At 44.4% G+C, this 15018-nt stretch overlaps 2 protein-coding genes across 4 annotated transcripts in view; both read right to left on the reverse strand.

Annotated features, from left to right (window-relative positions):
• The window catches only part of LOC118506408 (Kv channel-interacting protein 4-like), a 53404-nt gene extending 40633 nt beyond the window's left edge, over positions 1 to 12771 (reverse strand). For 2 of the 3 annotated variants that reach the window (XM_036043484.1, XM_036043483.1), the window contains exon 1: positions 21 to 128. Coding sequence is in view for 1 of the 3 variants with exons in the window: in XM_036043482.1 (XP_035899375.1) it covers positions 7573 to 7626; positions 7808 to 8291 (538 nt within the window). In the remaining 2 variants the exon portion in view is untranslated. Of the gene's footprint in view, positions 1 to 20; positions 129 to 7572; positions 7627 to 7807; positions 8455 to 12647 lie in introns of those variants that run through there. The other variant, XM_036043482.1, reaches the window with a different exon arrangement.
• Positions 12772 to 13140: 369 nt separating this feature from the next.
• Positions 13141 to 14923, reverse strand: LOC118506407 (zinc finger protein 23-like). The gene is made up of 2 exons (XM_036043481.1): positions 14536 to 14923; positions 13141 to 14451 (listed from the first exon to the last, which is right to left on the reverse strand). The coding sequence occupies exons 1-2, from the start codon at positions 14787 to 14789 to the stop codon at positions 13278 to 13280; spliced, it is 1428 nt and encodes a 475-aa protein (XP_035899374.1). The 5' UTR covers positions 14790 to 14923; the 3' UTR covers positions 13141 to 13277.
• Between the last annotated feature and the right edge of the window lie 95 nt (positions 14924 to 15018).

Genomic DNA, 15018 nt, shown 5'->3' on the forward strand with positions numbered 1-15018 from the left:
ACCCACACACACACACTCACGTAGAACGCTGTCACGACACCGACACGACACGACGCGACAAGGACTACACTGCGGTGCGATCTACCGTCCTCGAAACACTGAACGGTTGATTAAAACATGCACCGTCGTTTGACAATAAACATATGATCCCGAGCGGGGAAGCTTCCTGCGGGCGAAGCTTTCGACTTCGTGCGGGGGTGCTTCGTCGAACTCACGTTGGTGACGCTGTGTCGCCCGTCATCATCGGAACGGAACGCTCACTGTGCCACAATGGGAACAGATGGGGATAAAGTTAAAAAAATAATAATTTGCCCTTCACAATAGAACTGTTAAATGTTTACGGCTCTCAGTGAAGCAAGTTGTCGAGCTGTTCGGAAAGACTAGGCTCAAACGATCCAAGCCGATGAATTGACGACTTTAGTTAGAAGGAATGATCGGCCAGGTAACATCATCACGCTTCTTTAAGAATGATTCAGGAAGCAAAATTAATTATCGAAAGTCTGGTTGTTATGAGTAAAAAATCTCTCCAGTGGCAAAATCGGAAGTGATTTCTTCATCGTATTTAAAATATTTATAAATTGCAAAATAACACTTTAACTTTCTGAAACCCCCTTTTTTTTGGTCGTACAATTCTAAACTGTTGTTTAATATAAAATAAAATAAATATAATAACTTAATTTCTTCCCAATGTTTGTGCTCGATTTCCCACTGTGTTTGTGGGGCGTGTTGTACTCGTGAGATGAGATACATTGCTCACGAATCTCAAGAAAGGATTTTGTGTGAGCTGTGAGACGAGCTGTTAGCTTTTCAGTGAGTTTCTTTTCCCATAGGTGCGTGTCTCACGAGCTCACGAGCTTTACCGATGTGAGTGCTCGCGCCGGCGCAAACACATTCCTTGTGAGTGGTTGTCAACATTGAGCGGCAACGCTGAGGCTACTGTTTCTTTATTTATTTATTACGTTTATGTGGAACGTGGGTGATGGCAATTGAAATCGGTTTAAATCTGAATCGGAGTGAGCGGCGTGTATTCTCACGTGGTGCGCACAAAGGTACTTGCTGAGCAGCAGAAACCACCGGAGAGTGCTTGTTTTGCCGGTGATGTTTAAACCGAAGCTCAAACGATCATACGCTACAAACAGTATTAATGGTATGTTACACTAACTTTATTTCCCATTTTTTTTTGGATATGAAATGATCTTAAAATTGAAAATAAGGTATGAAGTACCAGGCGTCTCCATCGATGTTTTCTGTTAATTTTGTACGAAGTAAACACATATTCACTGCATCACTTTGCATGTATTTTAGCCCTCTCAATATTTCATTTAAATTCGATGAATAAGGCCCATCTGATACATCACACAAGAGAAAAACTAGAAACCATTTGTAACAAAACTAAACCACCACATGCTTTTACTGTAAGAAAGCATTAGTCATGAAACGGCCCGGCTTATATTCATCCTTTTTCCCATTTTATTTCAAACAGATGGGTTTGTGCATGTGTGCTAAAAATTCTAAACTATTTCCCTGCGTGCTTGATTTATTGAAGTGAATAAAACATACGCCAAAAGGATTAGCAGCGACTGAGAACGCATCGCGAGGCCCCGAGCGGCGGTGGGCAAAAAATAAAACTGAATCAAAACAAACTGCAAACGGAAGACCAAGACCATCAGCTCCAGCGAACTCAACTCAACAGCAACAGTGGAAAGCAGAAACGGCTCTGTTACTAAATAAAAATACATACACTAACGGTACTGTGCGCCGATGTGTACGCCGGCCGCGTATGGAAGAAGCGGTGTGGAAATAAAACCATACCGAACGATTGCAGCGGCTCATATTTCAAAACATCACAGCCGCCAATACGGCAATAACACTTACAACTCGTACGTGGAAAAAACCATGGTTCTGGAATATTTGTGTGCACTGTTCTGCGAACTGGAACAGTGGAATGCGTGTGTGTGTGGAACATTTCAACAGTAGATGGTAGACTTTGTGGGGCAGAGATCAATCGGTGTTGAAGCAAAAAGCACTATTATAGTTTGAATTTCCTTTCATACGTTAATCAAAATATTACTGAAAAATTCATATTCACGCTTTGAGTTCAAAAGGGGAAAATTCTTTTATGTAGTTCCACTACCACTGTACGCTCAGCTCCGACTGTAACTACAATCGTATGCTCAACGGGAAGCAAAAACACAAAAACATCTCGCTTGAAATCGATGGACTCAACACTCCGATTGAATTCTGTTTGTTTGAAAAGGCAGCAACAAAAAAATCGCCCAACTGAAAGTGATCCGCTTACAAACAAAAGCACGCTTCTGTGAATGTTGCTTCCTCGCTTGGATTTTGCGTGCCAAAGTAAAGTCAACATAACACCGATACGGGTGCGGTGCCACCAGCGGTCAAGTGAACTCAACGAGTGAAGTGTAAAGAATGTAAAAAAAAGTAACAAAAGCAGCAAACGGTAGCAGCAGCATATGAAAATACCGGATAGTATTAGCCATTCATAAACACAGCGAACCGGCCTCCATCTTCCTGCTGGGCCCCATGCCCTCCGTACGGCCGGAACACCGTTAAGCTGTGAGTAAATAGTAAATATGAAAATTCCCTCTCATCGACACGCCTGAACACGTGCCGGGCTGCTGGTGAAGGTAGCGCGAAACCGAAATGGCAAACAATAATAAACATAAATACAAACCCCGTCGTGGAAGTGTATTGCCAGTGGTAGCTTCGGCGGCAAAGCGATAATAGAGATACCGGAACGAAATCGAAGCCGAGAGTGGCGGAACTGAGAGTGGAATATTATGCGCAAGCAATCTGAGGGTTCGAAACAACTTTTGTAATTGGTCCACTTTTGTTACGGAAATTATAAGACAGAAAAAAGCGAATTATCGAAGTGTTCTAAAAATAAAGTCCCAACTCCCGGCTACACAGTTCGCAGCAATTGAACGAGCGGAATGGAAAAAAAAAGGTAAATCTTCAGTTCACTTGGTTCGCTCGCTGGTTCCCGGTTGTGTTTTTGTTTACAGACACCGTGGGAATAGCTTCGAACGTTTTTGGCTCGCTTTGTGTGTGTTTTCGACACATTCATAACTATTAACCGTGATGGGCATCGAGTATCGCCGTATCGCCGTACTTTTATTATGTTTAAATTGCTCTATCGCGATCGAATCGCCAATTGAGCGCGAGCGTTTATTTTCGTGTGTTGTATAGTTCATTTTTAACCCATTCCAAGAGAGGGCAATATGTAGTTGGCATACAATAAACACGCAAACGATGCTAATAATCCTTTAGAGAAGTGGAAGTGGAACAAAAAACGCGTAAATAAACCGTTAGTGGCAATTGAATATTGGTTGGTGTTAATACAGTAGCTAAATGATGCGATACGATGAGCAAGAAAGTCATTAGTTGGTATGATGAACACTACAATAAATTGAAATCTCTATTCTACAATAAATTGGGCCGTTTAAAGCTAGCGAATTGACCAACAGTAAGGGTGTTGTATTCCATCTGGACAATGCCATGCCTCACACGGATGTAATAACTCTCTAAAAGCTTAGGGAGCTTGGGAAAATTTAATGCATCAACTATATTATGAGGCGTATGAGGTATCATTCAATAGCTTTTTGAGCAGTAGTAAATTGTTCAACAAATTGTAGACTCTCCGAAGCCATTCTTGGGACAGCGAACATTTGAATCGGACTATGCGAAGAATGTGAAATAAACAATGAAATTTATGTAAATATAATCGGTTATTTTCCCCAAAATATTGTTTGATCTTAATAAACATTTCAAAAGTGGCCAGACCGTCCTTAACAAAATCAAATCAATAAAAAAAATGTTAAAAAGCCCTTTTTAAGATAAATATGGAAGCTTTACTCGATATACCTCGCACGTCCGATAAGAAGTACCAGGCGTCTCCATTGGAATTGAAATATTTGTTTTGTTTTGTTTCATTTTCGTTTCATAATAAAAATGCAATCTAAACCCGCTACAAATATAAAACCCAAACACGCTTGAATCGTGTACTAAGCAAAAAAACAAATCTACTTCTACTCACAAGATAACAATGTGTTTGAAGAACAATTGAAATTGTAGAAGCCGCGCAAAAAAAAGCGGAAAACGAAAAACAAACATGCCGATAGCTGAGCATCAACCTCCGCTTATGACGCTACTCAATATGATGATGATAGAAAAACAAATATTTGCCCAAACAACCAACATATCCGCAGTTACCAAGAAAATTGCTTCTGTCGCGTAGAAGAAGAAAGCAAAAACCGTAAGATCCCGTGAACAATCGTCACGATGTGAACCGTGGTGTGGGTCAACGTATTGCCCATTTACGATGTTTGTAACACGTACACACACAGCACATCAAGCGTGTTCATAGATCAAAGGTTGAGCGTGTAAGTACGTATCATAAAGTGCGGTCTGCCTATTTGAAGTTGAGCTGAGCTGAATGGGAGCTGACGGAAACACGATAAAGCGAGCGGAAAATCAAATCAAAATTGAATCATCCCATAGCCATTACGGGGTGCGAAGCAAATGCTGCGGCAGCAAAGTCTGCGTTATGGTGAAACATTCGGACCAAAATACCCACCGGGGGGTCCTTTGGAATTGGTGGCGGTCGTTAGATCGTTGTGGTTTTTTTTTGCCCTGTAAAGATAGATAAAGTGGCTATAAATTGTACCTTTCCTACTGTGTTTCCTGGTATTATACTTTCGATTGTCTTTATTCGATAGACCGATATCGGTATAGTTGCCGGGAAAAAGTCATAGATAAACGATGATTTATATTGTCGCAAATATTCGGACGAAGGTGTATACTAATTTAGTAGACTTAGTTGGAAAATTTTGTTTGGAAAAGGATGCTGAAAAATGGGTTTAATTCCAGGAAGCAGATTAAAATAAAGCTGCAGCTTATACGCTCAAAGAAATCTAATTACTAGCAGCAGGGGCTAAAACTGGTAATAGCAAGCACTCGCAAAGATCGATCACGGAAATGGATTTATTTTCTCAAAGTCGTTTGGGAAACCAGCACCAGCGAGAAAGAGAGAGAGAGAGAGCGAAATAGGAAAACCAATGTTCACACCTCACAAAAAATCTCCCCATGTATGCGGTGTGTGTGTGTGCAGTACGAAAATGGCTAAGAAATCGGTAAAAAATCATCACTCAAAGTGTTGGTACTTCTTGAGAAACGGTAAAGAAAGAAGCAATCAAGAAAAAAATCTCGCACACCCTCACACCAATCATCTGCCGTATGCGGGCAATGTGCAAAATGTGCTTATTTGCCTGGCTGGCTTGCCTTGATTCATCTGCCTTTAATCGTACCACCGGTAAAAGAATGGTGAAGGTATGTATGTGTGATAAATTGAACGCTCATACCCGCAGCTGTTTGGCCGATCAGATTAAGAAGAAGAAGGAGAAGCGAGTGAGATAGAAGAAAAAAAACTCCGTCACACCACGTACATTTAGCCCCCGCAGGAACAGCAAGAGAAAAAAGAACACGGCCTGAGCTTGTGGCGTGTTAAAAATTTAAAACCAGTCCTCGAAAGTATTCGATGCGAGCGTGACCGAAATTTTTGAAAACGGGCCCAACCCAGACGTTTGCCCTGATCCCGTGTCATCAGCAGGCTTACTTTGAGCACGATCGATTTTGGCTCGAAAGGTCAAGAAAAATCCTTTTTTCAAAGAGTTTTCCTTCACGTAGGGGGTTTAACCCTTTAAACGAACATTCGTCCTGCTTTTGCCTGGATATTTGATATATGACTCTGCTGCTGATGGATAAGTTGGGCATAATCATTAGTAAACCCGATGACAAGTGTGAAGATCATATTATCTTACTCTTTCCCGGGGGGCTTACCTTGATCCTCATGAAAATTCGGCTACAATTTGTACCCCCAGCCAATGTTTGCCACCGGTGCCCACTTGTTGTGCCAAAATTGGGCAGTGACTAGTGGCGATCGCGATATTTGCCGCGACTCTACCCATTTAATATTTCACGGTTATGAATTCGCAAGCGATAAACACACTCACCACTCATAAATCAACCGCCAACGTTCGGCATTCGGTCGGGCTTTACGAGCTGGCAACGGTTCATGCCGAAGAGCAAAATAAAAAATCACAAATTCATTTTGATTTGTTTACCGGCAAACCCGGCATCCTGGCAGAGGGAGCAGGATTGGCACACGGAGATGCGGTGAGTCGGAGCTAAACCGTGGCATGCATTCAGGCAACACCACCGAGCTGGCCGCGTTCGGTTGATTCGGTATTCATAAGACAAACGCGTGCCGCACCAAAATTGCCTTCCTCCCAGACATGGTTTTTTTGTCAGCCGATGTCTGCAAAACGGCACACATTCCATAAACAATTCATAGCATTTTGCGCTTAAAGTTGATTCCACCGAGTGCGATTTATTTTAATCGGAACGATAAGGGGGATTCATAAATAATATTTGCTTTAACGATAATGCGTGTTATGATTAAAATAATTCTTATTGCTGTTAAATGGTGACTTTTTTTTAGTTAAAATTTAACATATATGGAATAAAGAATTGTCTTTTTTCTTATTGGCTTAACACGACCTACGTGGTCAAACAGGCCATATCATGACTCTCAAGATCAAATGATTCGGGAAACGGTCCTGCCAGTGCAGTGCTGGGTGAATCTGATTCAGTTTCATGAATCTCAATAATTCTTTGAACTGACTCAATGATTCTTAATTTGCATTTGAAATATTCATGAATCTCCACAAAAAGATATTTGGGAATTTATGAAACTCTCGCTAGTCGACTCATGATTTGACTAACTCTTCACTAAAGATTCAATATGAATGACTCTTCTCATATGATTCTTTAAGCACACCACTAGCTTATTTTGTCTCAAATTCCATCTTTAACTGCGTGACAACAACTAATCTCAGAAGCAATAAATAATCACAGCCATACTGAGGAAACCCAATACATCATCCGGCGCAATCGGTGATCATGTTCGGCTTGAAAGGTCTCTTTCAACACCCACCCAAAAATCCCGTGGTAAAATTTTATGAATACATTTTTCTGCCAAGGGTCTCGTCTACAAAAAGCGGAGGAAGATTTCCCATTGCACAGAGAAAAATAGCTCATTGCTTAATCATACCAATGAGCGAGCGTTGTAGGAATTTGTATCGCGTTTTTGTTGTGTCAACAGAACCGAATTTCACCCATGTAAACATTTTTTAAATTCTACTGCTTCCTACAAATGCTAATTTATTTTTCAAAATTTCATAACCCGAAGTGACAACTATTATGCCAACGATTGTGAAATGAATTCGAGTGTACAAAGTGTGTGTAAGCTTACACAGCCAAAATGATCGATGGCAATCGTGGTTGTGTTCAGTTCACGCCATTCGTTCATTAAATCGCTGACCTCGCTGAATTAAAAATACCTTTTACCACACGATCCCCAGTTCATCACACTCGACACAAACATTCTTAAGATCACTGACATTCCTTTCTTATATTAAATTAATAAATGACTCTAATAAATTGTGCAAGATTGCTACACATCTCCCGAATGTCTCTTACGCTAGTACTTACACTCATAATTGCCTTCCTCCTGATCGCTGACTTCCTTCTGCTCGTCCATGTTCGCTACAGCGTCGACCAGCGTCCGAATGGAACGGAAAAGAAAAAGAACATCCAAAAACTCGCTGTAAACAGACTGATCAGACACACACGCACACGTTTTCCCGCCCCACACTCACTCGATCGTGATCGAGCCGGTGGCCGAAAGTTGACGTTTGATCGTCACCGAACGATAACGCATACTGACCACTTCGACAGCAGCGACACAGCAGACAGTCGCGCAGGCAGGAGGACGAAGACGCACTCGACGGTTGTATCGAGCCAGTGGCCGAAGGTGACGCAGCGTTGGCATGGGCACGTTTCACGCGCCATTGCCCTTTGTGGCGGGTTTGTGGAGGGATTCGTTCCCAGCCGCTTGCCGCAGTGCCACAGTGCCCGGTGTCTAGGGTCAGGTACTCGATGTTTCGTACTCCACCGGCGGGAGGATCACTCGGCATCGTAACACCGGCCGATGCCGTCCCATTGTGTTGGGATGTTACGGCAAGGGAACCGATGGTTGACGAGCTGCTGGTGCTAGTGGATCCCGTCTCATCCGGCTCAACCGGGATGGCCGTGAATCCGCGCGAAGACCATCGCATCAGTGCAATGTCCGTCGCGGTCGTTGGTGGCAGCTGGTGCCCGTCGGCACTGACCGTGCTGCTGCTACGATGGCCACGATTCACGAGCTGCATTATGGTCGATGTTTCATTTCACTCACAAGCATCACAGAACAACACGCACTTGGTCACCACACTCAACGGTTAAACGCGACGGAAAAACAAACCCGGACACTCTCGAGCGTTCTCGAGACGCACACACACACACACACACACACTAAAATCACAGCTGAGTGACCTGGGGTGTGAGAGGGCGAAAGAACACAGAACGGGTGTAAGAGAACATTCACTTGGCGTATCCGGCTACCCAAACGACGACGTATTTGATCCGCATCGATGATGGTCAATCTTTGGCGGGACAGCAATCTCGGCCCGGCGTACGGATTGTTGTTATTGGTCGAACATTTTCACGGCAAGGACACACACACACACACACCGAGTCGACCCCGTTCGGTCGTCACCACGATCGTGAAATCAAATCTCCCACGTAGCTTCGCTGTATGGTGCGTTTATAATTGGATTGCATCCAAAAATAAACATTCTCGGCGGCCGGACGTTTTGCCGGGTACCGTCGCCTACCTACCCCGCTTTCCCACTCACACGCACACACACACACTTACAATCGGAACGGTAGGACAGAAGAGTCCCGAGGGTTTGAGAAAGGTTAGTATCCACTAGCCACTTCGGTCGGTTGGATGGGTTGAACGGACAGAGCAGATGGAGCGCGTTATGGACCAGCTATGAAGTCGCTGGCCACAAACAGTTATTATTGCAGAAAACGGAAAACTCTGTCCGGAAGTGTGCAAAGATGTAAATTAGTTTTACACACTCGGCTCGTCGTACTGGGTCGTTTATCGCCGGCGGGATTGCGACCGTTCGTTCCCTGCTGTCTGTTTTCTGTTCTGCATTCGTGCATTGATTGGGTATCTGGGATCTTGCACTATTGCAACACCGCGCCGTAACTTCCATCTGGTTGTCCATTGTTTGTGTGTTTGTACGGTTGTAAATAAACTCCGCTCGATGGAGCCGTCTTGTACGTGCGCATCGTGGTGCAACGGTGGAATATTGATACAAATCGAATATGAAACTATAAATACTTGATTCGAGGGTCATGAGAGGCTTCTACATCAGCTGCATTTGTAGATTAGTGAGGCAATCAATAAAGGAGAGGGTTTAAAAAAATTATAAAAAATTAGGCAATATTTTAAGGACCCATCAGTTTTGATCAGTGGCTGATAAAGCCTTTTGGAGACTTCAAGCCTAAGTAGAATTAAAGCTGCAGGCCTCTTCGAAACTGTTGACTGAGATAGAGTCACAGGCCAAGAGGAGTTATAAATGCGAGGCTCTTTATGGAGTTCGGAGCTAAATGATTGAAGCTTTCAGGACCTCACAATCAGGACAAACTGGGGTAGGGATAAGTATAGGCTCTCTTGACACTGCAGGACCGGGGTTCAAATCCCAACCGGACCGCTTCTCCGTATGCAGTATTATTCAATGACCAGTAAAGTTGGGCTAAACAGACTCCTGCAATCCGGAAGACTTCGGAAATAAAATAATTTCTGGTTGTAGAGCTATATCTTTGGACTTCAGGTCCGATAACATGCCCGCAGGATTGAAATGGGGATCAAATGTAAAAAAAATTCCCCAAAGACAAGTTGCCTGCTTGCCGGAGGCTCTGACCGTAATATAGATCGCCTCGGAATCAGAGTATCAGTTGACGGCGACGATCACGAGGTGGTAGAGGAGTCTTGCAACCTTGGTACGACCGTAACTTTGGATAAAAACTACTGTAGGTGAAGCCTACTATGGCTTCCACAAACTCCTGCAAATCATAAATCTTCCTTGAAGAAGATTAATGATCTGGCCATGTCAAATAGATCTGCTCATCTCTGAGCAGGCCAAGAAGTTGAAGAAGAGTTCCTTGATCCTTCCATAGCTTGTTAACATGCCACGGGTTTAAGCATAGCTACTTGATCAGAGGTACAAAGCAAGATACTGATCGAGGGCAGATGGGATTTGAGAGTAGTCCTTGAGACCTAGACCTTAAGACTAGATAAGTGAAAGAATGGCGCCTTCACCAATTTACCACTGAACTGCCCTAAAACGAAATCCAAGCATGTGGATAAATTTTGATTAAAACATTTCTTGTTAAAATTACTTCACATTGCAGCTATTATTGAGAATACAACATCAATATCAAAAAAAGAGGAATTGTTCAACAAATTGATCGAAAAAACTTCTTCTCAATCAAATCTCAATGGTGCTACAATTGCCACCCTTCTGCTTGAAGCAGCTGGCTACAGTTTCCTTTATTGAACTTCATGCCCCAACATTTGTGCTCCTTCGATCCAAACATCACTCCGGCAAACAATCCCCGGAATGATTAATTTGCACGGAAATTTGCAAACATCCTCCTCCTCCGTTGCGAATTGGCATTGAGAGAGCGAGCGAGCGAATTGGCACAATGTTTGCTGCATGTTTGTTTGTTTCTTTCGATCTGCCTTCCCGAAACAAACCCATGCCAGTGTTGGCAAAGCCGACTGCCACCCCGGGGCATTGCCACCGACTTCTACAAATCAATTTACCCGCTGACACTGACACTACTCTAAACAACACTTGCGCTGGTACGCTCCAACCATGTGGCCTACACGTACTCCACCGCGTTTCCTGCTGCTCTGCTGCCAATTTGCCGACCTCCAGACGGGATCGCTCGTTCTGCTTTTCGTTCTTTTTTTGGCAGGGCCATACAACAAACCGAGGTGATATATTTGAGAGTTGGCCAATTTAGAGAAAAACGTAGAAAATGAACCACCGGAAAATCGAAGTGGTCCTCTCGTCCGTACCGTCCCGTGCGAGACTATTAATGGTCGCATCGTACGGTTTTTGGGGCTTGGGTCCCGAGGCACATACGAGCATTCCGGCGTAATTAATGAACCTGACAAATCTTGTGACCGTGCCAAGCGATCTGCGTTTCGTCGACAGATGGCAGCAGGGTTTCGTTCGGTAGCGGCCGCGAAAACCGCGCGACCTGATGGATGCTGCGCGTGGTGGATCGTACCAGATCAGAGCACCCGGCTGGCAATCGAGCGTGGATCGAGATGAATGACAACATCGATCGTAATTTGTGCGATCGTGAATCGATCGATCCGCTGTCGATATTATGTCACCGGTAGCAAATGGAACTAGTAAATCAAGACGGTTCAATTAATTCAGCTTAAACGACCAAAGGCATATGATGGAGAGGACCTTTTCTTATCCAATAGCAACAATGTTTGGAGGACTTCGAGCAGATTACCCAGCTTATTAATGTCCATGAAAGTGCCAACATTTTCAGAGCGTTTTAGGTGGCGAAAAATAGCAAAGATGTGCCGCCGACAACCTTAAGGACAACGTCGTCCGCCGTAAAGTGATGTCGTTGCGGAGGGAGTTTTCATTGGACCGTTGTAACATAATCCATTGCTCAAGTGTCAAAGGAAAAAACCTGCCACCGTATTCTAATATTATAAAACACACCGAACCGGCAAGGCAAAGAACGCGGACACTTTCAAAGAGCTTGCGCTTCCAAGATCTCTTGCCATATTGTGTATTATGGCCATTTGATTTCTCGTTACCCATTTACCACAATTGGTTTTCAAGCGGCGGGAGCAATCAAATCGATCGACGATCGTGAAAAAGCCATCTCAACCTAATGCTGCTAATGCTTCCTTCAGTGCAAAAGGGACCATTAACCATCTGGCCACCCAGACCGGAGCGTCTTCACGATCCGTTTGCAGGAAAATAAAGTTCACAAAAATTTTCAATACGCTATAAATACATCCACTAACCTCTGGCCCTTTTTTGCCCCTGTTTCCCTCCCACCACTGGTTCGATGGGGAAAATCTTAACCCACAACCACAAACCGTACTCGAATTTGGACCCGGTTGTGGAGGTCACCGTGGCAAGCAAAAATGTGGTGTGGACGCACTGATTATTACCACCCATTATGAACCGTTTTTTTAAATATCGGACTGGGAAAAATCAATCCCTCTTGGTGATGTTGCTCTCGCTCAGTCAATCACACGATCACTCGACAGCGATCGGGGCTCGGAAGCACACGCGTTCACACCACCTCAAATTAAATTCACAGTTTCACAGCTGCCTCGACCGTTGTACGTTCGGACCAGATTGCGCATCAGACATCATAAATTATGATGAACTGCGTGTCGGGGTAGGTTACAACATTCCAACCCGGGTTAGGCGTTTATCACTGGCAGATGAACTGGGTGGATACTATTACAACTACATGCCGCATCCGCAAACCCTTTCGGAGATGTAATTGGGCGACTTTGTAAACCGGTGTGCACGTGCCAGGTTTGACGGATGTGCTGAGTGAGTGATGCGCGGTTTTTTTTTCCAACCCGCTAAAAAGTGTGCAACACGTAAAACACGCACCCGAAACGAAACTTCTATTGTAGAGCTCACACCGATCGACCGACCACGATCACCGATGATGAGCCGGCGCGATGCCAATGCGTTCAAATCCCGGTCCGTACTGACTGTGCGTGCGTACGAGCGGGGTTTTGTGCCGTCGGAAGCGCTGAGTGTCCGCCGTTCGAGCTATCCTAGCCCAAGAGACACGGACAGAGACCGTGGCGAGAATGCTCACACGCATCGTTCCGTGAGATCGTTGCTCGCTACCGGGCTCAAACCGCTTCAGCAAGCGTCTGGCCCATAGAGCCATGGGCTAAAATTATACAGCTCTCGCGTTTGGTGCTCCCCAGTGTGCGCGCTCTCGGCAAACGATTTAATTCTCGTCACATTCGAACTGATTACTTCAAGAATTTCATTTAAAAAAATAACGAAATAATTAAAAAAAATCAAATTTAAAAATTTCAAATGAACCACGTGGCACGATTCATTGTCCTAATCTTACAACACCAAGGTATAATATTTAAATTCGCGAAGAAGTTCGCAGTTTATTTAATACAAAATGATCCATTTTTGTATCTTACAGTTAAAGGAAAGTAATGAATTAATAACTAAGCGTTGAGTTCCGATCAACATCATGTCATGATTTCATCCCTACATGGACAACTCCATCCCATCCTCCTCTCCATGATCCACCCGCCGGTGTGCCGTCAGTTCCCAGCGCTGGAAGAACCGCAGCGAACAATCCCCACACGCGAACGGCCGTTCCCCGGTGTGCACCTTCCGGATGTGTACCTGCAGCTTATAGTTTCGTCCATACGTTTTGTCACAAAAGTCACACTTGAATGGATGTATATTTTCGTGCTGCAGCTCATGCACCCGTCGATCGCTGTACGTGGTGAATCCTTTCCCGCACGTGCGACACTTTTTCGACCGCTCGCCGGTATGTACCGCCTGATGGCCCCGCAGATGGGCAGCCGTTTTAAAGCGCATCTCGCACACGCTACAACCGTACGGCCGTTCGCTCGAATGGGTCGTTTGATGGATTACCAGATCCGAATGGCGGATGAACATCTTCGGACACTTGTCACACTGGAACTTTTTCTCGCCGTGTACCTGACGGTGGGACAGTAGCGTGCTGCTGGTGAAGAAACCCTTCTGGCAAACGTCACACACGTACGTCCGTTTGCACACGTGCTTACTCTTGTTGTGACTGTGCAAAGCCGTGCGGCTTCTGAAGCTGGCCTCACACTGCTTGCAGTCGTACCGTTTGCTCCGCTCGTATATTGTTGCTTTGTGCCTTAGCAAAAGGTCACTTTTCGTGAAGCGTCGGAAGCAAATGTCGCACTCGTAAGGGCGTACGCTGCTGACGGTGCTCGCCTGCTTGTGCACATCGAGCGAGTGTTGCTTTAAATCTTCCATCGTATCGATCTGTAATGTGGGGCAGCCACAACACCGTACAACGGGTGGTGGTTCCTCTGCTTCGTCCGCAGACTGTTGCGGCTGCTCAAGGTATTCCGTAGATTCGTAAACAACCTCATACGATTCTCCGAATTCGCTTTGCACGATTTCTTCACTTATTACTTTTTCCACTATTTCTTCTTCCCCCGTTACTTCGTACAGATTGTATGCAGACTCGTCCTCGATTGGCTCCTCAGTGGTATCGTTTTCAGTGGGAATCGTTGTCAGCTCTTGTACAGTCGGTTCGATTTCTTCCGAGCAGTCTGCTTCTTCCGGCATGATGGTTTCCTCAAAATATATATTAATTTGGGTTTGTTGGTCGGAATCCGCTTCGAGACATTCGTATTCTTCAACTCGTAGAAGCTCACTGTAGTTTGATTTCAGTGGAAAACAGAAACATTTCATTACACATGTTCTTAATCGAACAACTTACATGCTATTTGGTACTTACTCTTCGTCCTTATCCTGGCTTAAAGCGGATCGTAACTGAGCATCGGACTTGAGGCATTTCTTGCGAAAATTGTTGCAGGTTACGATGAAATCGGCACACTCTTGGCAGACACAGCACGGCAAACCATCCTTCGGCGACACGCTTAGCCCGGTAAGCGAATGGTACATTTCCTGGAGTGTAACGTGGTGGATTTTCTTAAACAGTGAGCAATACTCATCTGCTTCTTTTTGCAGACATGCACGGCACGTGCTCATCTTGAAGTACGTTCTTTATTCAATTTTCCGCCGTTGTTCAGCATCGCCGGAATAGTTTTGTTTAGATTTTGGGTTGTTTACATTTCCGATCGTTTGACATTTCCCACTGTGCAGTAGAGCGCACCCTCGGAGCAACTGTCATTAATCACGGTGGTATATTCGTTGTGATTTTATAAAAAAATATTTTTTTTTCAAAAACTATCCCCTTTCGAATGTGGTTTTCTTCATA

This window comes from Anopheles stephensi, chromosome 2, assembly GCF_013141755.1.
Source record: "Anopheles stephensi strain Indian chromosome 2, UCI_ANSTEP_V1.0, whole genome shotgun sequence".
In the NCBI taxonomy this organism is placed as follows: domain Eukaryota; kingdom Metazoa; phylum Arthropoda; class Insecta; order Diptera; family Culicidae; genus Anopheles; species Anopheles stephensi.